At 39.0% G+C, this 22,452-nt stretch overlaps 2 protein-coding genes across 3 annotated transcripts in view; both read left to right on the top strand.

The window, feature by feature from the left end:
- Window positions 1-138: 138 nt before the first annotated feature.
- Window positions 139-20,254, top strand: zfand4 (zinc finger, AN1-type domain 4). The gene is made up of 10 exons (XM_057342750.1): window positions 139-588; window positions 1,351-1,658; window positions 10,009-10,084; window positions 11,358-11,425; window positions 11,615-11,804; window positions 13,252-13,390; window positions 14,465-15,469; window positions 15,786-15,831; window positions 17,769-17,886; window positions 19,329-20,254. Exons 2-10 carry the CDS (start codon window positions 1,475-1,477, stop codon window positions 19,462-19,464), a joined length of 1,962 nt encoding a protein of 653 aa, XP_057198733.1. The 5' UTR covers window positions 139-588; window positions 1,351-1,474; the 3' UTR covers window positions 19,465-20,254.
- A 1,586-nt stretch (window positions 20,255-21,840) lies between these two features.
- Window positions 21,841-22,452, top strand: part of marchf8 (membrane-associated ring finger (C3HC4) 8) — a 102,699-nt gene continuing 102,087 nt past the window's right edge. Inside the window, exon 1 of one of the 2 annotated variants that reach the window (XM_057341390.1) lies at window positions 21,841-22,003. The gene's annotated coding sequence lies outside the window, so the exon portion shown is untranslated. The remainder of the gene's footprint in view (window positions 22,004-22,452) is intronic. The other variant, XM_057341389.1, reaches the window with a different exon arrangement.

The following is a 22,452-nucleotide window of genomic DNA, read 5'->3' as shown; positions in this document are numbered from 1 at the left end:
TGACGCTGCTAGGGTGACCAGGGTGAACATCCGGGAGACAGAGGGAGGAGCCGCGCGTGTTGTCCCGCCCACCGCGCGTTACCATTGGATGAACAAGGGTCTTGTTTTAACAACGGCTAATATTATTCGTTCTGCTCATTGTCGATCAAGAGCATCGTAATAGGCTGGCTCTATCCCCCCTTACGCGTATTTGTATTCTGTTTTAATGGGCCTTGGAGCCGCTTGACATGGGAACAAAAGCAATTGTTCGTGGTTCGGAAAATAAGAAAACGTTTCGCCGTCACACTTCATAAACTGCAAATGTGGAGGAGGAACTCGTGAAGCGGCCAGACTCGTGCAGGAATCAACGGCATCCGTGAATAGTTCGCTGGACTGTCTTTGCTTCTCTGCTAAAACAACTAGCCACCAAAAGAGAATTAAAGCATCATTTATGGTTAGTTTCTGCACAGATGCAGTCAGGTAACTGTCGAGAATCGGACGAGGTCACCTTTAAAGGGAGAGCCTTTACCTTTTGAGGTGTGTGTGAGGGCTGGGACATCAGATCCAGGTTTCGCTCGCTCACAGCAGATCTCTCATGATACTGTCAAGGTAAGACGATGACACTAAAGGATCGTGTACAAGAAAAAGTGACAAAGCTATTGAAAACATCCAAAAGGTGTTATTTCATGGACTGTTCGAAACTTGTATTGTTTAGACATAAGAATTGTTCGATTTTAAATGGAAAATGTATAGACTCATTGAGCAAAACGCTTGTCCTAATGTTGTGCGTAATGCATCGCAAAAGTGTCTTGATTTCGAATCGATTTTTAAACATAAAAAAGTCATTCTTGTGTAATATATTACAATGTTACGCTTTCATTCATTAATATTAGTTAATGCATTAGCTAATGTGAAATAACAATGAACAACTTACCGCATTTATTGGTCTTCGTTAATGTTAGTTGGTTATTAACTAATGTTTTCAAATACAGTATTTGATTTGAACTATTTATTACTTAATGATCAAATTAATAGCTACCAAAATACCGTGTATGTGTCCTATGGTGCGAAACAGTAAAACGTAGAACGCAATGTTAATAATATATCATTTTATATTAATAATATTTATAAAATAGCATACTAGCGTTTTATTTCTTAATTTTTTTACCATAGGACACATTTACGGTTTACGCAAATGCTGTAGAAGTATTGTGTTTGTTCATGTTAACTTTCTAACAAATAAACTCTTATTGTAAAGTGTTAGCATTACATTTAATCTGCTTGCATTACATGGTCTTATTTTGTTATTTTTTCTTTTTTTGGTTTAACTGCGTAGATTTGAAAGCTCTTTGTCCTGTCTCTTGTCCACAGCCTCAAGCTTCATGCATGATGTGTTGGTGCAGTGACAGATGTGGGATTACAGCCGTCACTCCCCCACCTTGGACATGGTTCATTGTTGTCTCTTCCTGAGCCCCGCTGGCCTCCCCGTGCAGAAATGACTGACAAGAGAAACCCACCTTTTTTTAATGATGACAATTTAGGTGTGGTGCACTACAAGCTGCGCTTCCGCGAGACCATGGAGCTGTTCATAGAAACTCTGACAGGCACCTGCTTCCAGCTGCGCGTATCGCCCTTTGAACAGGTCATCTCGGTCAAGGCCAAGATTCAGAGACTGGAGGGTATGTGTCCGCTTTTGACTCAATGATGTTGCAGCCTCGCAGCTGTTCTGACACTGTATAACTGTGAGATTCTACTTTCTCAATGCTTTACATACTGTATGCATTCAAGTGTTGTCTTGCATTGTAAGCAGGTTTTGATGCTTAGAGGGAAGTTATGGCAGTTTGATACACCTCTAAAGCTATTGTCAAACTTAAATATTTGTGATCCCAAAATGATTAATAACTAATAATTAAAGAGATTGAATAGTTGTACTTCATTTGACACACTGCAAAAACTTGCCACAAATTGTTTTTTTTACTTTAAGATTAAAGGGATAGTTCATCCAAAAAATAAAAATTCTATTATAGTTTATTCGCGTCCATGTCATTCAAACCCCTTATATGGCTCTTTCCTCTGTGGAACACATTTTGAGAAATTGTGTCCATACAATGGAAGTCAATGGGGTCCATTGTTGTTCGGTTACCAACGTTCTTCAAAATATCTTTTTTGTGTTCTACAGAAACATGTTCATACAGGTTTGGAATGACATGAAAATGAATAAACGATGAAAGAATATTCATTTTTTTGGTGAACTATACCTTAAAGGTCTCCTCAGATGAGCACTTTCAACAAGTTGTAAACAAAACCCTTCTTGCCTCGTCAAGAACAGCTATGCTCACAGCAACCCGTTTTGGTGCATGTCTCTTTAACTGATAATGAGTTACAGTGAACCCAACCCCCCTTCTGTCCGGCGTGTCAACACATGTGTAGTGGCAATGGTTTAGCTGAATTATATTTCCTGAATTCCTCTGCGGTTAGTTTCGTCTTAAACGTCTCAAATCATTCGTCCGGAGACAAAAAAATCAGTCACAGCAAACAGAGCATCCTAATGCGCTTACGTTGTGCGTGTATGCTTACCTAAAATCCACGGAATCCACTGCAGATCTCAGCGGAATTACATGGATTTTAGCGCTTGTCATTGACAAGTTATAACGTTACACACACAACGTGAGAGCTAGTTTGCTGTGACAGATTTTTCAGCCTAAGCACGAATGATTTGAGACTTTTAAAACGAAACTAACCCCAGTGTTCGCCCCTGTTCATTAGCAAAACAAACAGCTTGCCGCAGCTAAACATATTAACGCACATAATGTGTTAACATTCATACAGCTAAACTCCAAGTGTCCATCTGCACTTATATACAGTAAGTTTAACACTGGCTTTGAATGTTCTATTTAGCCCGTGACTGACTTGGCTCCCTTCGCTATCATATGCTAATGTTAAAACAACGGTGGGTGGAACTGTGTAGATTAAGGGGCGGTTATAACATTATAATAAATCTGCTTTACAATCGGAGCGAAATCTGAACGGCTCGATTTCTCACATGTTTGCAGGGAAAGGCACACCAAAACAAACTTACTGGGTTCTTATTTTTCACATTTTCTGGGTTGCTAGATGCACCGGGGACCCGATTATAGCACTTAAACACAGAAAAAGTGGGGTTTTCATCTGATGTCTCCTTTAAAGTTCCTAATTAACGGTAGTATGATCTGCGATTAGAGCGATACTGGTCTTTTCATATCAATTTGGGACTTCTAATTTGAATCATTCTAAAGATACAGATCCCATAATTTAACAACACATTTTATGTAATCTAAAATTTCTACAACATTTTAACAATGGTCTTGTTTACTTCGAGGCATACTAATATTGACTACACCTTGATATTTTTAAGTGTTTTGCTTATGGATAGTTTCTAGTTAATAAATCAATTTTTATTAAGAATTTATCTCACATGACATCTCATACTGTAAAAGTCAGTCAGAATTTCTAAGGATTGGCTTTTTCCCAAGTCTCCTATATTGATCTTATGTTAATATAGAGGTTTTTAAGAAACCGAGTTGTTTATTAACAGCTGATATGCTCAGAGTATTGCAACTCAAGTAATTGTGTTTGTTTAACAGATCCACTCATGCAGTTGCATATGCTCTGTCAGTTTAACACCTGAACAATCAAAAAATGAGATGAGAATAAATTGCCTTGATCTTTCTCATTATAAGCTGCCTTTGTTATTACTCGGTAACCCAAATAGCATCTCTTTCCTTCTGTCTTTAATCACATGGATTCAATGAAAGGTTGAAAGCAGTTTTGTTAGCATTCTTTCAATGAACAGGCATTTATTTGTTTTAGGGGCTCAGCTATATCACCGTTTAGAGGTTGAATTTGTTCTGTCTCCCAGGACGTGCATGTGCAAGTTTTGCTGAAAATTGGAGTGAGCGTTCTTCATTTGCGTGCCTGATTGACACAAAACACTTCACTGATAAGTGTGAAATATGAAATGGACAAAAACATTAGTTCAGAACCCCAGAGAGGGATGTCAGTCCAGACAGCTTTTCTAAACAGCACACGGGTCTTTAAACGTGACATTGTCTCATTGGTTTCTGGTTTGCTGACCAATTATCCAGGGTTACCAGGTTTGTTGTGTTTCTTTATGGTCATAGGGTTGAGGTTGCTGCCTGTTGCATTGCTTGTTCCTATGGTGCTTGTGCAGACCAGTTGCTTAGATGGATATATAATGTTTCATATGTGAAGGAAATATTATGAAATGCAAAACAAGATGTTTGTTATAATGGACCCTTTAAATGGCATGACTGGGTTTGTCTCCAAACAATGGCCAAGCTACACCGTCAGCCATTACAATACACACACACACACACACACACACACACACACACACACACACACACACGCTCAGCCTTCTGACCACCTCACACGGTTACGCCATTCTTCTAACTGGTCATGTCTAAAAAAACTACCCCCTCTGGGAATGGATAGCAGTTTTGTGTTGCATGTGTGCGTTCTGGTGTCTTATTACTCTTTACACCCTATAAACCACATTTATTCACTTAAATTTTTCAGAGGCTTGTGCTGGCCAGTGATTGAGTGGTAAACTAGTTACCTTTATGAAGTGAACTGGTTTAACGTTTGCATTCATAGTATTGAGCGTGCCAGGTGCACGTGAGCTCTAAATATGAACCACATGATGTAACATTGAAGACTAAGAGAATGTTGTTTGGCAAATTTAAAGGTTCAGTGTTTAGTTTTTGAAGGATCTATTGACAGAAATGCAATATAATATACATACATAACTATATCTTCAGAGGTGAATAAGACTTTACATAATGAAGTGTTATGTTTATATTATCTTAGAATGAGCTATTTCTATCTACATACACCATGGGTCCCCTTGCGTGGAATTCACCATGTTGTTTCTACAGTAGCCCTAAACGGACAAACTGCTCTACAGAGTGCAATTCGCGACCTCACCACTATATGCCACTAAAATCTCCACAGGGCTCCTTTAAGCATTTTAAAGGGACAGTTCACACAAAAAAATATACATTTACTCACTCTCATCTGAGTCCAAACCTGTATGCCTTTCTTTCATCTGCAGAGCACAAAAGAAGATATTTTGATGGATGTTGGTAACCAATCCCCCTTTGACAAAACCACAGACATTTCTCAAAATATCTTCTTTTGCCCCTTACACTGGCTTAAAAGGTACAGTTTCTTTCCAGTCCTCATATTTCCTTTTAAATTGAAACAGAAGTATTGGTTGGAAATATCAAAGAGATGTCTCTCTTTTTTTTTAATAGCCAATAGTCTTTTGTTGTTGTCACATCCATAGGCAGAATTTATTACCTGAAGTATCTAGACAGAAGCAGGTGGTGATTGGAGTGAAAGGACATTTTTATTCTCAGGATAGTTTTATTGGACAAATTGAGTAAGTGCAGTGCAGTACGAGTCATCAATATTTTTGCTTCGTATTCTCAGGAGAGCGGTTGATGTGTATATCTGCTAAAAGTGAGTTTTGTCAACATTTAGGATATACAAGCCACCACGAAACCTTTCACGAAATTTAGACTTTGTGTCTTAATTTCACAGACAGGGATTGGATTAAGCCAGGAGTAGGCCTTAGTTAAAGGGACAGTTCACCCCAAAATAAAAATTCTGTCGGACATTTATCCACCCTGATTGACACAGAGAATGATATTTGGATGAATACTTGTAATACTTTACAACTTGAGGGTGAGTAAATGAAGACAGAATTTTTATTTTTGGGTGAACTGTCCCTTTAATTTGGGGCAGCTTTTATAAACATGCTAAAAACAGTAATGGTGGGCATCTCAAGACAGCAGCGGCAGTATTGCACTGGTATATTTTAGGATATGTCAGTGCTAGTTGTTTTCAGTGAAAACAGCTCAGATGTGCAGTTTTCGTCTGGCACTTGTCTGTGAAACTAGGGTTATAGGTTTTGGATGTGGTTGTGTTATTATGAGACCCAGTGTGATCTAAGGAAGTTGTGCTTGTTGCCACAAGAGGGCAGATGTGAGTCATGTTTGTTCTGCTCCTGGCAGAACCTCTGTAGATGAAGAACAAGTTAACAAAGTAGTTAGGACATAGACATAATAAATAACTAGACACCGCATTGGCCGCTTTGCTCCGTTGTTGCGATACGTCAATGGCGCCAAAGATATTGGTGAGGGCAACAGTGCACTAAAAGCCCTCTGAACCCAATGGGAGAGCTGCACTTTTTATGTGCTTTTTCGGCATTAAAAGCACATATTTCAATGGTTTACGATATACGTAGAGTACAACTTTACCATGTCTCTAGTTGCTTCATGTCTCGATTATAACCTACTTTAAAATTAATGGTTGTCATAAGGAAATGTAAAACCCATTATTTGTGCCTATTATTCGTGAGAATCCACTAGATGGCACCATGTTCAGTGATTTGTTGTAGACAAGACAAGCAACAGAATAAATAACCATGTTGCAATAGTAGGGGTGGACTGGCCATCTGGCGTACCGGGCGTTTTCCCAGTATGTGGCTGGAACGGAGGCTGTGGCCGCTAACGTATGGGGCCGTAACGGACACGTTTGCCGCTAACGTATGGGGCTGTAACGGAGGCGTTGCAGCCCGTCCCATCTCCCAACCCCTAACCCCCCCCCCCCGTCGACAGGAGGGCCGATGCGGGCCTAAAAATGCCAGGGCCGATTTTTCTTCCCAGTCCAGCCCTGGCAATAATCAAGAATAAAACAGACATGTAGCCTAGATATTGTTTCTAAGATTTATTTGAATCATCGAACAAAACCCCAAGGTAATATGATTTAATTTACATGTTATATAAAAACAAATGTTTTTGCTTTTTATGTAGTAGCTAATTTTAGACGATAAAAGATGTTCTTTTACACTGCGTTCCAAATTATTATGCAAATGATATCTTTCTCTGGTTTTCCTAATTTGTCGATGCAAATGACAGTCAGTATAATTTTCAAGTAATCAACAGTTAGGGTGCATTTGGAATTTTATTGAACAAACCTCCCACTGACAACAGTATTTATTTAAAAAATGAAAAACTCAAAATGCACTGTTCCAAATTATTATGCACAACAGAGTTTGAAAACATTTCATAGGTTGTAAAAAACTGAAAATGGTCATTTGTTGAATTTGCAGCATTAGGAGGTCATATTTACTGAAATCAAAAGCTATTTCAATCAAAAACATCCTAACAGGGCAAGTTACATGTTAACATAGGACCCCTTCTTTGATATCACCTTCACAATTCTTGCATCCATTGAACTTGTGAGTTTTTGGATAGTTTCTGATTGAATTTCTTTGCAGGATGTCAGAATAGCCTCCCAGAGCTGCTGTTTTGATGCTAACTGCCTCCCACCATCATAGATCTTTCGCTTGAGGATGCTCCAAAGGTTCTCAATAGGGTTGAGGTCAGGGGAGGATGGTGGCCACACCATGAGTTTCTCTCCTTTTATGCCCATAGCAGCCAATGACACAGAGGTATTCTTTGCAGCATGAGATGGTGCATTGTCATGCATGAAGATGATTTATATTCATGTATTTCTTCCATGTACCATGGAAGAAAGTGCTCAGTCAGAAACTCTACATACCTTGCAGAGTTCATTTTCACACCTTCAGGGACCCTAAAGGGGCCCACCAGCTGTCTCCCCATGATTCCAGCCCAAAACATGACTCCGCCACCTCCTTGCTGACGTCGCAGCTTTGTTGGGACATGGTGGCCATCCACCAACCATCCACTACTCCATCCATCTGGACCATCCAGGGTTGCACGGCACTCATCAGTAAACAAGACTGTTTGAAAATTAGTCTTCATGTATGTGTGGGCCCACTGCAACCGTTTCTGCTTGTGAGCATTGGTTAGGGGTGGCCGAATAGTAGGTTTATGCACAACTGCAAGCATCTGGAGGATCCTACACCTTGAGGTTTTCGGGACTCCCGAGGCACCAGCAGCTTCAAATACCTGTTTGCTGCTTTGCAATGGCATTTTTGCAGCTGCTCTCTTAATCCGATGAATTTGTCTGGAAGAAACCTTCCTCATTCTGCCTTTATCTGCACGAACCCTTCTGTGCTCTGAATCAGCCACAAATCTCTTCACAGTACGATGATCTCGCTTAAGTTTTCGTGAAATATCTAATGTTTTCATACCTTGTCCAAGACATTGCACTATTTGACGCTTTTCGGCAGCAGACAGATCCTTTTTCTTTCCCATATTGCTTGAAACCTGTGGCCTGCTTAATAATGTGGAACGTCCTTCTTAAGTAGTTTTCCTTTAATTGGGCTCACCTGGCAAACTACTTATCACAGGTGTCTGAGATTGATTTCAGTGATCCAAAGAGCACTGAGACACAATACCATCCATAAGTTTAATTGAACAATATAAAATTAAATGTTTATGACACTTAAATCCAATTTGCATAATAATTTGGAACGCAGTGTATTTATCCGGTTGACCCGTTACAGCAGTAAAACATGATGTATGTGATATAGTAAAACGCATAACACTGCCGTGCATTGTAAGTATGAAATAGCACTATATAGTCATATAGTAAAGACACATTGTTTTTATTTTTCCCATGATTTTAAAGTGAATGTGCTGTGTTCTGATCATGTGCATTTCATCTACCTTAAATTATTTCACATTAGCGATGTGTACACAATTATTAAGCCTAAAGCCTTGCTTGACAAGCCTCAGCTAAGACTGTATAATTTAACAGTTCCGTATGACAATATAATTTAACAGTTCCGTATGACAATAAATACATTTTCAAGTCTAACCATCTTTAACCGGAGCCAAAATGTTTCTGTACTCCACGTTAATAGAAAAGTATTGAAATTAGTTGAGAACTGAAAACGATGTTGTGTTTTTATCCAGATCCAACTGCAGCTCCACCATTCACTCATATGTCTTTATAGTCGGCTTTGCCCTCACCAATATGGCGGCTGCGTTGACGTACGATCCAGCGGACAATGAGGCGTCTAGTTAATATATATGTCTATGGTTAGGAGGACCACATTCCATCCTGTTAGATTCCACATACTTTCTACCCATTAGAAACAGCTGTTAGACCAACAGCATTAGCCATTCCACACTGTTTGCTCTGTTGCTTTAGTATCCTCCATTTTGTTCCAGTCACCAATCATAAATAAATAAAGGCCTAATTATTTTTGTACCAGGCCCTTAAATATAATATAGATGCTGTATCTTAAAGTGATAGTTCACCCAAAAGTTAAAGTTCTGTCATCATTTGCTCATTGCATGTCATTCCAAACATTTAATTTTCTTACTTCTATGAGGGAAATCAATGGTGAGGGCTGTCCAGCTTTAAAAATGATCAACACAGTACTCTACAAGTGGTGTATGTTGTGTGTGTGCTATATTTTTTTTTTCTAAAGTCACATAAGGAGGAGGAGGAGGAGAAAGAAATTAAACATGATTCATTTACGTTCATTTCAAGTTAATATTATCAATTATCAAGTTATTTGTTGAAAATCTTTGTTCACATACATTCAAATATGTCTTAATGAGAGAGTTTTTTGTGGGTGCACACTGCACAGTTTATGGATTATAAACCATCTTATTCCACTTTCTTACCTCACATGCAGCGATTCATAAAAAGCTAAGATTGCTCCATAAACATCTTTACTTGTGCTTTAAATCTTGAAAGCCTTTTGTAAAGGTGTGAAAATTCTGAATGCCACATAGTACATTGAGTTTATGTACTGATAATGTCTGGATGTTAATTTCTCTGCCTTATTTGCACTCCTTGTCTTCAATGGTTGCAGTTCAGATACATTCCACTTTGTCATCCATTAACTATAATCAGATGTTCACCTCACGCTCCTGTTATCCTCCAGCAGCTCTTCTGTTTGTTGTTGTGTAGTCTGATGTGCCATAAAGAGTAATTGGTCTGTCTTTTTCTGTGCATATGGTTGAATGTTTGTTATATTTTGCTTGTAGCCCACTCATCTGATGTCTTATTTTTGGTCAGGTATCCCTGTCTCCCAACAGCATTTGATTTGGAACGGGATGGAACTTGAAGATGAGTACTGCTTGCATGATTATAGGTAAGTTCACTTTATTCAGTCGTTGTTTCTCTTTTATTAAAGGGATCATATGACACGGCTAAAACGAATATTATCGTTTGTTTTAGATGTAATGCAATGTTGTTAATACACGATTTAAGGTTAAAAACGCTTTATTTTCCACATACCGTGCATGTTTGTATCTCCTCTTTGCCCCGAATCTCTGAAACATGCAGATATTTTACAAAGCTCCTCGCTCAGAAAAGCGAGGTGTGCTATGATTGGCCAGTTCACTACTGCGGAGTGATTGGTTAAATACTATAACCGTGTGACGGAAATGTAACGCCTCTTACCATATTTGGAACATCAGGTTCCAAAGCAATTGTACTGACAGGTACGCCCACCTTACTTGCTTATAAATTTGGGCGGTCTTAGTCAAATCATACCACCAACTGACGTAGATTTGTGGGGGTGTGGTTACACGAGGCGTTTCAGGCAGGTCTGGGTGAGCATTCGCTTTTAGATAGAATGCATCTTTTGTTACCACACTTTCATTTTTGCAATTTTATGTGTCTAATACATGCATGGGCATCTTATAACACACCAAAGACACAGAAAAACACGTATTCGCTCCATATCACCCCTTTAAAATGAGAACAATGGGATCTAGGAAGTAAGATTACAGGACGTAGACTCGAACGCCTCATGTTCCACTGGATATGACAAAAACACAGAGCCCTCGAAACAGTTAAAGGAACGGTTCACCCCAAAATAACATTTCTTTCATTACATATCCTCTGCGTCCTTTTGAAACCTATTATTTTCTTTTTTATGTGGAACACAAAAGGAGCTGTTTTGAAGAAGGCCTTTTCGTACAATGTAAGCATCTAAAAAAGTAGTGCAGATGAATTGTGCTTTATGTTTCGAAGTAAAGGCGACCTCTGAAGCCCTTTGTGTCTGAAATTCATCATTCACTAAAGTCTCTGCTGTGGGTTTGAGATCCTTCAACATACAGTATCTCCTTTTGTGGTGTAGAGAAAATACAAAAAAGATGTAATGGCACAGGTGACAACAGAAGTTGTATTATTGGGTGAACTACCTTTTTAAAGGCAGCCACTTCTCTCAAGTGCAGGCTGGATCAGTCTGGAGGTCACAGATAGTTGGTTTGTCATAACATAAATTCTTGTCAGTTAATGTTCCACATAAAGACTTTCTGGGGGCGTTTTGAGTTTTTTCTAAGCAGAATTACAAATGTTTGTGAGTTTTGAGTTTGCGATTCTGCCTGCTTTGAGTTTTGTTATGGTTGTGTTTTCAGCATCACAGAGGGTTGTACTCTCAAGCTAGTCCTCGCCATGAGGGGAGGGCCAGTAAACACCAGACGAGGTGCGTTTCCACTTTCATTGCAGGCTGGTTTTGTCTCTACTTTCTAATCTTTCCTGTGCGTCATTGTTCAATGCTTTTGATATCCGAGGTCAAGATAAAACTCATTACCGTTCCAGGAAGCACGCAGTTAGTTAAAGCTGTGATATTGATTATCATGACCTGCATCCTGTTTCTTCTGGTTCCCTGCAGTGACAGTGACGGATGACTCGGTGAGGGATATCTCTGACTGCATCGATGCAGGGAGAGATGAGATGTGGGAGAAGTCTCTGCCTAATAAACAGGTCACTTTCCTGGTGTACCGTGAGGGAGATCAGCTCAATTTCTTCCGAGTGCTGGACAGAGGAGATGGAACGCTCACACCTGTATCTGAATCACTGAGGTCAGTGCAAGGAACAGAAATTACACATGAAGAGGAAGTACTGCTCTGCTTTCTGTACAATAGAAGCAGAAGTGCAGTTTTCACATCTAATGTTGTTTAAAGGCTAAAATACACTACAAGACTTTTGCCCAGATTTTCAGTCTGGACTTCTTGCAGAAAGTCTGTGCCAGTCTGCAGATTTGATCAGTTAGTGTGTTTCTATCTGAAACTTTCAAAAAGTCTGCAATTGTATGATGTCTAGTTAAAAAAATTATATGTTCTGATTTTAAAAATCTTGTAGTGTATTCCAGCCATAAGCAATGGTCGGCCAAACAGATGAATTTAAATACTGAACTTAAAAAAACCGTACCCTTGAAAATAAAATGTTTTATCTATCTAAACGCTAAAAAAAGTGCTGGGTTGTTTTTGATCCATGCTGGGTAAATATTGGACAGACGATGCAATGCAGTGCTGAGTTGTTTCTACTCATGGTTGGGTTATTTTTAACCAAGCATTGTGTTATGTCTAATATATACCCAGCATGGGTCAAAAACAGCTCAGCATTTTTTAAAGTGAAGGGATAATTCACTCAAAAATAAACATTATAATTTATTCATCCTCATGTTGTTTAAAACCTGCATGATTTTCTTTTTCTGTGGAACACCAAAGATGTTTTGAGAAGCATCTCAGTGGTTTTGTGTCCATGCAATGTGAGTCAATAGTAGCTAGTGTTGTTTGGTGACCAGCATTCTTCAAAATATCTTCTTTTGTGAAACACATCTTGGCAAAATCGCCCTGACCTGGGCGACACCCTACCATCATGATGACGAAATTCTCTTCATTTAGATGTAAATATCTAGTCACGTTTGCATTTCTATTTGGTGTGGTTGGTGGCAGGGTTGACGCACTTCACCTTTAAAATGTAATTTCGATTTTCTGATGTGTCTCTCAGCGGTGTCACTGTGACATACTTTCTTACACCGTGTCTTAACTAGACGCGTAGTGATGTCGCAATACATTATAAAATGTATCTTTTCTATGGTATTTATAGTTTTTGTCCTAACCAGCCGCTGCAGCGTTACGCAACAAGTGACCGTGTGTTACAAACGTATTTTTAATATGGCAGCGCTGGTTAGGACACAGCAACCTGCAGAATATTTTACCCAGAAAATGAACTAGAAAGAGTTTCCTTGTGTTGTTTCGACTTCTCTGCTCCTAATGACTATACAAGAGGAACTGTAGCGTTCATCTGTTGTTGCCTCATTGATCACACATCATCCTGAGAATCTGTTAGACAAAACTAATGCACCAGTAAAGCCCTCGGCACAGCTGAGAGACTTTTCATAAAACAGATATATTGTGTTGAAATGCAGCAGATTGTATTTTTCAGAGTGGCGTAAGGAAAATGAGCAGCACTATTAAACACGGATTGAATGCGAGACTTTGTGCTTGAATGCTCTTGTTTCAGCGGTGGCTTGGTACACAATGTGTACACCGAGGAGGAGGAGAGCACGTCTTCAGAACAGCAGACGCTGGAGAACTCTATCACAATGAACAAGATGAAACTGCTCAAGGCCAAGATGGAGAATATGAACCTTAACAAAAAGGTATATCAGATCTTTTTATCTTTCCTCCTCCACATATTTTGATTAAACCCTTTTGTAAAATCTGTAGTGCCTGAACCTCCATTTACATGTATTCATCTGTTAGACTCTTATTCAAAGCTGCTTATAAACCAGAAGCGATTAGTCCAAGAAAGGACATAATACACAAATATGCTTACCAAATTTCTTAGTACTAGTGTACTAAAGAATGCTAGAGTACTTCCCAAGTACTACTTACTAGAGTAGGTCAACAATAGATTAAAAGTGTGAGTTCATTGTCAGTCTGATTTGATGTGTTGGTGGAGCTGTAGGGAAGCGAGCACAGTTTTCCCGCTGGCTTCAGGGAGCATCGCCCTTCCCACGCTGTGTCTGATTAACAGGCGCTGTAATAACTACCAGCTCAGCAGATTGACACACGAAGTTAATTATTCAGAACTATGCAAAGTTCTCAGTATCCATGTCACTGATTTGTGGTTAGTAGTACTTGCTGCTTCTGTCGATAGCTAGTTTGTATACAAGCCGACAATATCTTGATTAGATATTATACATCTAATCAAATCGCAGTTGCATTTTGAAATGGAACTGGCAGCAGACTCAAAGTTGAAGGGGAGGAGTTAACGGATGCTCCGCCCAAGCCCTCTAACATACGTCATCAAAGATGGATAGTCATTACAGGAAGGAAGTGCATTTTCAGATTTTAACTAAAGATTATGAGGGCACACAAATTTAAAAAAAGATAATTACCCACATTCATAAACTAATTACCATAAACGCTGCAATATTTCAGGAAAAATAGGCATTGTAATTTTTTAATTTCACTGGGACTTTAACATTGTTTAATGATGGTAGCATTATGTTAAAACATGTTAGCATCATGTTAGCATTTAAGTTTTGCAACGGCAATCACCACTCACATTGTCTTCAGAAAATCTATTCGATTTTTTAATATTTTTATTTTCATAATTGTTTATATTCGATCCTTTTTGTTCATAGTTTTTATCCTATAACAGTCTTTCCTCCGTGCTTATCTAAATGATAAACCTTGATGATTGATTGTTTTTCTTGTGTGTTTGTCAGCCCAAGAAGACTGCTAAATTAAAAGTCAGACCTCCAGTGGGTCCGCGACCCTGCAGCGGTTCCCTCGGCTCTGCCCGACACCACCGAATGTTTCGTGTCCTTCCCCAGATAGGCCACGCCTCTTCAACGCATCTACCTCCAGTTGGCGACCAGCAGCAACCTGGAGCCTCGTCTTTTGTTGCTGGCTCCTCCCGCCAACCGTTCGCTTCTGTCTGTGGTCCCTCTCCCTCCAGGCGAGCTCATCCCTCCTCTGCTGCTTCCAGCGTATACATGCTACAGGCTGATGAACCGTGGGATCATCCCGTACCCAGAAAGATCAGACTCCCTCCCAAAGTGTCCAGGCTGGATGTGAGAGGGCCTAAAGTTATGAGAGACTGTGTGTACCCACCTGTGTCCGTTCTCTCCAAACCAGGGATTCAGGAAGAGGTAGATCTCCAGGGTGACAGACTAACGGTACCAGAGATTGAGCCTTCCAAACCGTTCAATATTCCTGAGCCTTTAAGTCTGGACGTATCTGCTAGAGAGTGCGAGAGAGGTCTGAATGCTATAGCAAGTGTGCCAGATCCAACAACCGGAGCTCCTCTACTTTCCAAAGCCATCAACTCGAGCACCGTCGGCTCATGGATGACTGGCAGTGAGAGGTTGGGGTCCCAATCTGAAATACCACAGCACTTTGAGTTCACAGGGGCTTCCTTGCAGCCCAACCCATCCCATCCTCTCATCAGGACCAGCAACAGCCCTGTTCTATCAGCCAGCTCACCGTCACGGTCCACATCTGTGCGAGGGGTCAAAGTTGACTCGCATGAAAAGGTGATTTCTAAGTGCGAGGCCCGGGACATTACCAAGATGGCCAACAAAGCCACCAAAGAGCCATTGGGCTCTGTGAGCAACGCAGAGCTCCTGGCTTCACTGGCGGGTGCCGCCCACCTCCCAACCAACATGCATCTGTTGCAGGAGGACCTGCTGAGGAGGATCTCTCCCCTACAGAGAACAGCTGCGTACACGGTGAGTTTGTCTCTGATTATCTCTGATACGTGGCTTTTGCTTTTACTCATCTCACCTTCTATACACCATGAAATGTTTTTTGATCTCAGTGCGAAATGCTATTTGCTTTAACTCAATGTGACACGCCAACACTGTTGTACAAATTATAGCTACTAGTAAAGCATGTAACCCTTCATAGAAAGAAACACGACGCACGTTATACACTGTACAAGACGGATTACAAGTGCGAGTCATTAGTTTTGGCATTTCAGCTTATGAGAAATACTACCGCCGCAATCTCGTGAAAGCTTCATCAAGCGAAATCTTGTCGTTGCAGGCGTCAAGCTCATCAGCCGGCCTCTCCAGCTCAATAAAGAGATTAGGTGAGTGGGTTGACATTATTAACAGAGTGTGCTGTTCGTGTGAAACCAACCGGTCGGGATACCATCTCACGACGCAACTTTAAAAGTTGTTGACAGTAATGCCATCTGTGGCCAACCTCAGCCATTTGTCACACTTTTCCACTCATCGCTGCTTTAAACATTTTACACCTGTCATCCTCAGGCCTGTGAAACCCATCTTTACAGCCGCAGGCCACTGCATTAATGTCATGCTGCACATGTCTAAGTGAAACGGCACATTTTGAGTTATGTGTAACTTTGGAAACGTAGTGAAAGCATCCAAACATGCCAGAAGTCACCTGTGTTAAATTCATTATCTTAAAGCGATAGTTCACCCCAAAAGATATTTGGATGAATGTCAGTAACCTAACAGATCTCATCCCCCATTTACTGCCGTAGTAGTGAAAATAAATACTATGGGAATCAATGGGGGATGAGATCTGTTTGGTTACTGACATTCTTACAAATATCTTCCTTTGCGTTTAACAGAACAAAGACATTTATACAGGTAACAACTTGAGTGAGTAAATGATGACAGAATTAAAATTTTGGGGGGAACTGTCCCTTTATCAGAAGTGTGCTGACAAAGGGAGTCGCTGGCATTGGAAAAACAGTCTCTGTGCAGAAGTTCATTCTGCAAAGAGAATCAGGACGTTCACCTCATATTTCCACTTCACTCATCCTCATGTCATTTTAAACATGTATGACTTTCTTTCTTCTGCAGAACACAAAAGAAGATATTTTGAAGAAGGTTGGTAACTAAAGAACATTGTCTTCTATTGTATGGACACAAAACCTCTTCTTTAAGAAACATCTTCTTTTGTGTTCCACAGTCTCATACAGGTTTTAACAGGTTTTAAACAGCATTGGGGTGAATAAATGATGACAGAATTTTTAGATTTGTGCGAGGTTGCCTTTTAATTGACCTGACACATTGACATTGAGGTGTGATCATGTTTTATTTTATTTTGTGGATGTCAGTAAACTATACAGTGACACAGGATGCTTGAGGCAAGAGTAGTAGTTCCACAGCTTAGTTTTTGTATTTGTGAATATTTTTCACATTTTTTTTCACATGCAGTCTAAAATGAGCCTCAAAGATTTCAATAACATAACCATAAACATTTCAATAACATTACCCAACTGATTCACATTAGCTAATATAATCATTTACATTTGAAGAGTTCATTTGCAAAAACACAATGTTCAAAATTCATGTTTTTTTATTGTGCATGTAATGTCAATCAAACAGCAGTTGGGTTGTTTAAATAGGTTCAACATTATTAAGTTAGTGGCTATTAGCCAGAAGTTATAGAAATCTTCACATGTAGAAGGATGCTCAGATTACTAACACCTGTCCTTAATAAAGATCTACACCTCATCAGCCTCCCGCTTGTTTATTCATGAAATATTTTGGCTGGAGCAATACTCTCGAGATAAAACAGATTTCCCCATGATTAAATCCATTTCCACACTACAGAAGCTGTCTGCGATTAGCTTTCATATAGTGGATGGACAGGGAAGTGTGGTGCTGTCCAGGAGGTCAACTTGAGGGGTGGGACAGAAGCTGCTGCATGTTAAATGAGCTCAGCAATGAACTGACAAGCTTTTAATGAAATATTCACCATCACACAGAGCAGAACTGCTGACTGAAACCAGGAAACCACAACTGAGACACGTAGATAAATATTCACACAAACAAAACTGCAAACAAACAGAAACATGCCTTCACTGTATTTAGACACTTCCTTACTGATTCTCACAGAGACTGCGTGCATTTTATACATACAGTAAAAGCACAGTGTCTTTATTAATGCGGTGATTGAAATAAACACAAGGCTGTTTCCTCTCTATATGTGTTGTTGCCATAACTCGCTTTCTTTTCCTTTGTTTGTCTGCATCTGAAAACATTGGTTTAGGCACCCCGACACATCACTTACCACCTGTGAAGGTTCCCCCTGGCACAAAGAAGAAGAGTTCAAAGCACTGCTTCCTGTGTGGGAAGAAGACTGGCTTAGCCACCAGCTATGAATGCAGGTACGGTGCTGCCACGGGTCAGTCTGAGGCTTTTATTACTTCACAACAGTTAAAGGTAGTGTTTGCTTGTTATCATGAAGGGAAATAAATAATATGCATTTCATCTGGGGTGTGTGCACGTGACGGAACAGGACAGAGCTATTCTTGTGCAGAGGTGGTAATTTTTATTTGTTAATTTGTCATGTGCTTGTTTTGAAGATGACACCTTCTGTCACTGCTGTGTTTAACAATCCCCCCTGTGCTTTATCTAACCCAGACAGATACGAAAGCAAAAAGCAATTACATTTTATTTCTTTTAAATATAGTTTCTTTTACCTTTATAGTGCTTTTGTATATACAGTATTTTTTATCACATTTCTTATCATTTATTTATTTTTATTTATTTATTGAAAAAAATGTCAGTATGATGTTCAGAGGAGTGCACGTTAAGTAACAAGGACTTTTGTGACATAAGATGTAGTGATATTTTTTGTAAAAATGTTGATTTAGGCACTCTGACACAAGATTCCCACAATTGAAACCTCATGGCAGTAATGATTTTTAAATATGAAACATATAATTCAGTAACACAAAAAATGATCATAATAAAGATAACTGTGTTTTCTATCTTGCACAAAGAATCATTTTAACATGAATTATTTTTGTATTTTATTCTATTTTCTGATGAAATAGAGTAAATATTTTGAGAAAAAAAATGGCATGTTCTACTAGATATTCTCAACTGACAAAAAACCTTTGACACAATATTCATGTATAATGACAATTTTGTCCATGGCGGATGTTCTCATGCTCCGTAACGTTTTTTAAGGACTGTTTACACACACACACAGATCTTTACATAAGCTTGAATTTGTTTGTAGTAACACATCTGCCAGTACCTGTCGAATGGTTGAGGTTAACAGATTATTACAGAGAATTAAGTAAAAAATGTCATTCTTTCGTCGAACTGTTTACACGACAATATTAGTTTTCCATACTTTCCATACTATATAAAATTATAATAATTCTCCTTGAAAATATACTTTATTCATCTATAATTATGTATGAATGAAAAGGTGCTTAGACATCATGGCTTCTCTTTTGTTTAGCATAACGTGATATGAAATGGACATAAAATGGTTACGGTAATGCAAGGTCTTTTTTGAAAATATGTTCAAAACGTGTTTTGAAATGAATTTGACAGACCTTGTTTTAATACCTAACAGGGTTTCGTGAGAATCACCCAATTCTGTATGTTGTAATTGCTTTGTTGTCATCTGGGTATTGTTCATAAATTGTCAATGATTTATCTGTAATTTCTAAATTCAATTTAGTTCCCTTTTTTGGGATTGAGAAAAACAAGCAGTGCGCATTTCTAAACAGATTTCCACTGAAGTTAAATTACATGGAAGATCTGTTGTCACAATGCTAATTACACTCATCTCTTCATGTCTTTGTATAAGGTGTGGCAACATCTTCTGTTCTGTGCACCGCTATGCAGAGACCCACGACTGCACTTACGATTACAAAAGCGCAGGTCGCCGCTTTCTACAGGAGTCCAACCCCATCGTAAGTGCTCCAAAGCTGCCCAAAATATGAAGGCACGGGACATCAGATCCATGTTACAGATCAACTATTAAACCTTGATCACCAATGTGTGCTTTTATCACCATGCTTGCTTGAAATATACATTAAAAAAGAGAGCGAAAGAACGGTATTTGGAAAACATACCTTTGTCTGCTGTGTTTATATTAATACAAAAACACTTACAAACCCTGCGTGTAAATAGACTCTGAAAAAAAATTCTATCACACAGCAACCTTGTAAAAAATCAAAAGACACAACTCCAAGCATATCTATTTATATATATCGGTGTGTTGTGTTTCTTAAAATAGGTCTGACGTCTTGCAGAGATGCACTTTAGTAATGCTGAATATCTCTCATGGAGATGAGTTTGTTATGGGCGCGGGAGGGGGGTGTGATTGAACCATGTGCCGTTTGTCTTTTGTAATTAATTATATGTTATGTTTCCTGTTTGAGTGTTCTTATAGTTCTTACTCATTATTCCTCTTTGGTTTATCACGTCCAGCAGCACTCTTCTTATCATGTAAAATGCCAAGCACTGCACACTCGTGTTATAAAAAGCTGAACTCTTGAGTACTGATATATTCCATATCAGCTGTACCGGACACACTATGCAGTTTTGACCATGTAGCATTCTATAACATAGGGCTTGGCGTGATAAGATGCTAACATTCGACTGGTTGCCATGGCAAACGATCCTTTTTGTACCTTAGTATTTGAAAAGCTGCTCAGGCAATAGTAGCAGTTATGTTTTTCTGTAATTGTCAAATGATGAAGCTAATAAAATATCCGTGTGTTTCCTTTGTTTTTACTGATTGTCCATTGTGTTTGGTTGGGTGTTTTTTGTATTTTTCCTTTAGCCCTCTGCTTTTTTATTTTTATGAAGGTCTTTCTGGCTGTTTTTGATCATAACAGCAACTCCAGCTACTGTATGAAGTACTGGTCTTGTTTAAACATGCTTTCTTTCTTTTGATTGGATAACATGGGATATTGCCGTGAGCCAACTCCTTGCATGAACCAATTTAGACGAGTGGAATATTTGATGATTGAATTTAGAAATGGTACTTAAATCATAGCAAATCCTACCGAAACAATTGATGCTATTGTTTTTTACCTGTCAGAAAATTGTCTAAATTGAAATAAACTTTACTTACTGTAAGTAGGCTACTTAAAATCTGTTAGTTTTGTGCAGTCAACAGATGGTGTAATGATGATTCATGCAGTATTATAATAGAGCAAACTGCACAGTGCATTCAATAGGAATCCAAAATTGCATGTTAACCAATGGGCAACTATTCAGCAAAACTGAAAGTAAGACACTTTACTTGCTAACATTTAGAAATAGGTCAAGAGGTTTTGTTTCTGTGCCACATCATGACTGTATTATTTCCCTTATTGTTATAAAAGCATGAGTATAGTTTAATCTCGCATCATAAAAGAATATAAATATTTTTAGATAATAGATTTGTAGAGCTTAGTTCAAACCATGTTAAGGAAATATGTTTTCCTTTTAATACAAAGTCCAGATGAACATGTTTTACCGGTTAGGCTTACACTTAAACACCACATGCACAAACACGTGCACACTAATAAGTAATCATTCTTTTAAGAGACATGTCACTGGTATGGAACAGACTGCTTTGTTTTATCAGTGCCGTTCATAGACCAAAAATTACATAATGATGAATCACAACATGTTTAGACCGAGCTCTAAGCACACAAGTATTTCGAAAATGTGTTTAGATCTTCCAAGTAATGACACAGCCTTCAGGTGTTCCTGCATTAACCAAACCATGATTTTCACACAATAGGAAATTTATTGGGACGGTATCTGGACAGGGATTAGATTAATCCAGGACTAGGCCTTAGTTAAATTAGACAAAACAATGCAACTAATGTATTTTAAAATATGTCAGTACAAGTTGTTTTCAGTTTAGACAGCTCTAGGATCTTAGCCCTGTACTGGAACAGTGTTTTTTTTACCACCAGACCGGGACCCACTAGAGGGCATCTATCAACTGGCTTCAAGAAAGCTTGAAATTATGTAAAATAAGACAAAACAAGCATGAAAATAAACTAAAACAAAAACTGCTCCGTGTTTTTATTTATTATAATAACAATTACACACCTACTGTATATTCTAGTTATGCCATGCTTTATAATATTTCATGGGGTCGAATCTCTGAGCCTGTGAACTCGCACCCTAAAATGTACCACAGTCATTATAATAAATCACTATATGCAGACAGCAAAGACAGAAACAGAAAACAAATGTATTATCATCTTCAGGCAAAAAATAAGAGAAATGAATTAAAATTTTCATTCACATTTTCCAATACACAGTGCTCGATTAACCGCCCATATAAATGATGACTTGCTCGGTGTCTACACTCAGCAGTGGAGTACGCTAGAGCGCGTGATCTCCGCTTTATTTTATTTTCTCAGCTCGCTTGTCCTCCCGTACGCGGAAGTCTGTGGACATGACGCATGCGATCAGATGGGGACCGTGAAATAAAAACAAAAACATCGCCTTTTACACTCGGCGAAAGACGAGGTGAGTGAAAATTTGCAGCAGTCGCGTTGAAGCGCGTGCGAACCTCAACAATTTCACCCGTGACAGTTTCTCACCAGTATGTCAATGTGAGTAAACGCGGTCTTTAAATCTGCGGACTGAAATTTGTCTCTCTGTGTTTGTATACCAAACTACATTGTAGCCTTCGAAACGTACACGTTCATTGCAGAAGTCATGGATGACCATGAGAGATTGTGTTTATTGTATGAATGGCATAAATGATGCATACAGCACGAGTCGTAACGTTAGTCGTTTCAGTGTTTGTGGTATAACACAGCTTTGTCACATTACGGTGTCTCTGGTGTATATTACCAGGAACGGATACTGTCTGTATCTTGTCGAGATGTAAGTGCCCTAAAATTGAGGTTAGACCAATGTAAATGGTTTGCAGCTGCCGTCGTTCGTGTCAACAACGACAACGGTATCCGCAC

This window comes from Triplophysa rosa, linkage group LG9, assembly GCF_024868665.1.
Source record: "Triplophysa rosa linkage group LG9, Trosa_1v2, whole genome shotgun sequence".
Taxonomy (NCBI): Eukaryota; Metazoa; Chordata; class Actinopteri; order Cypriniformes; family Nemacheilidae; genus Triplophysa; species Triplophysa rosa.
Note: the sequence above shows the minus strand (reverse complement) of the source record. Positions and strands in the feature narration are given on the sequence as shown.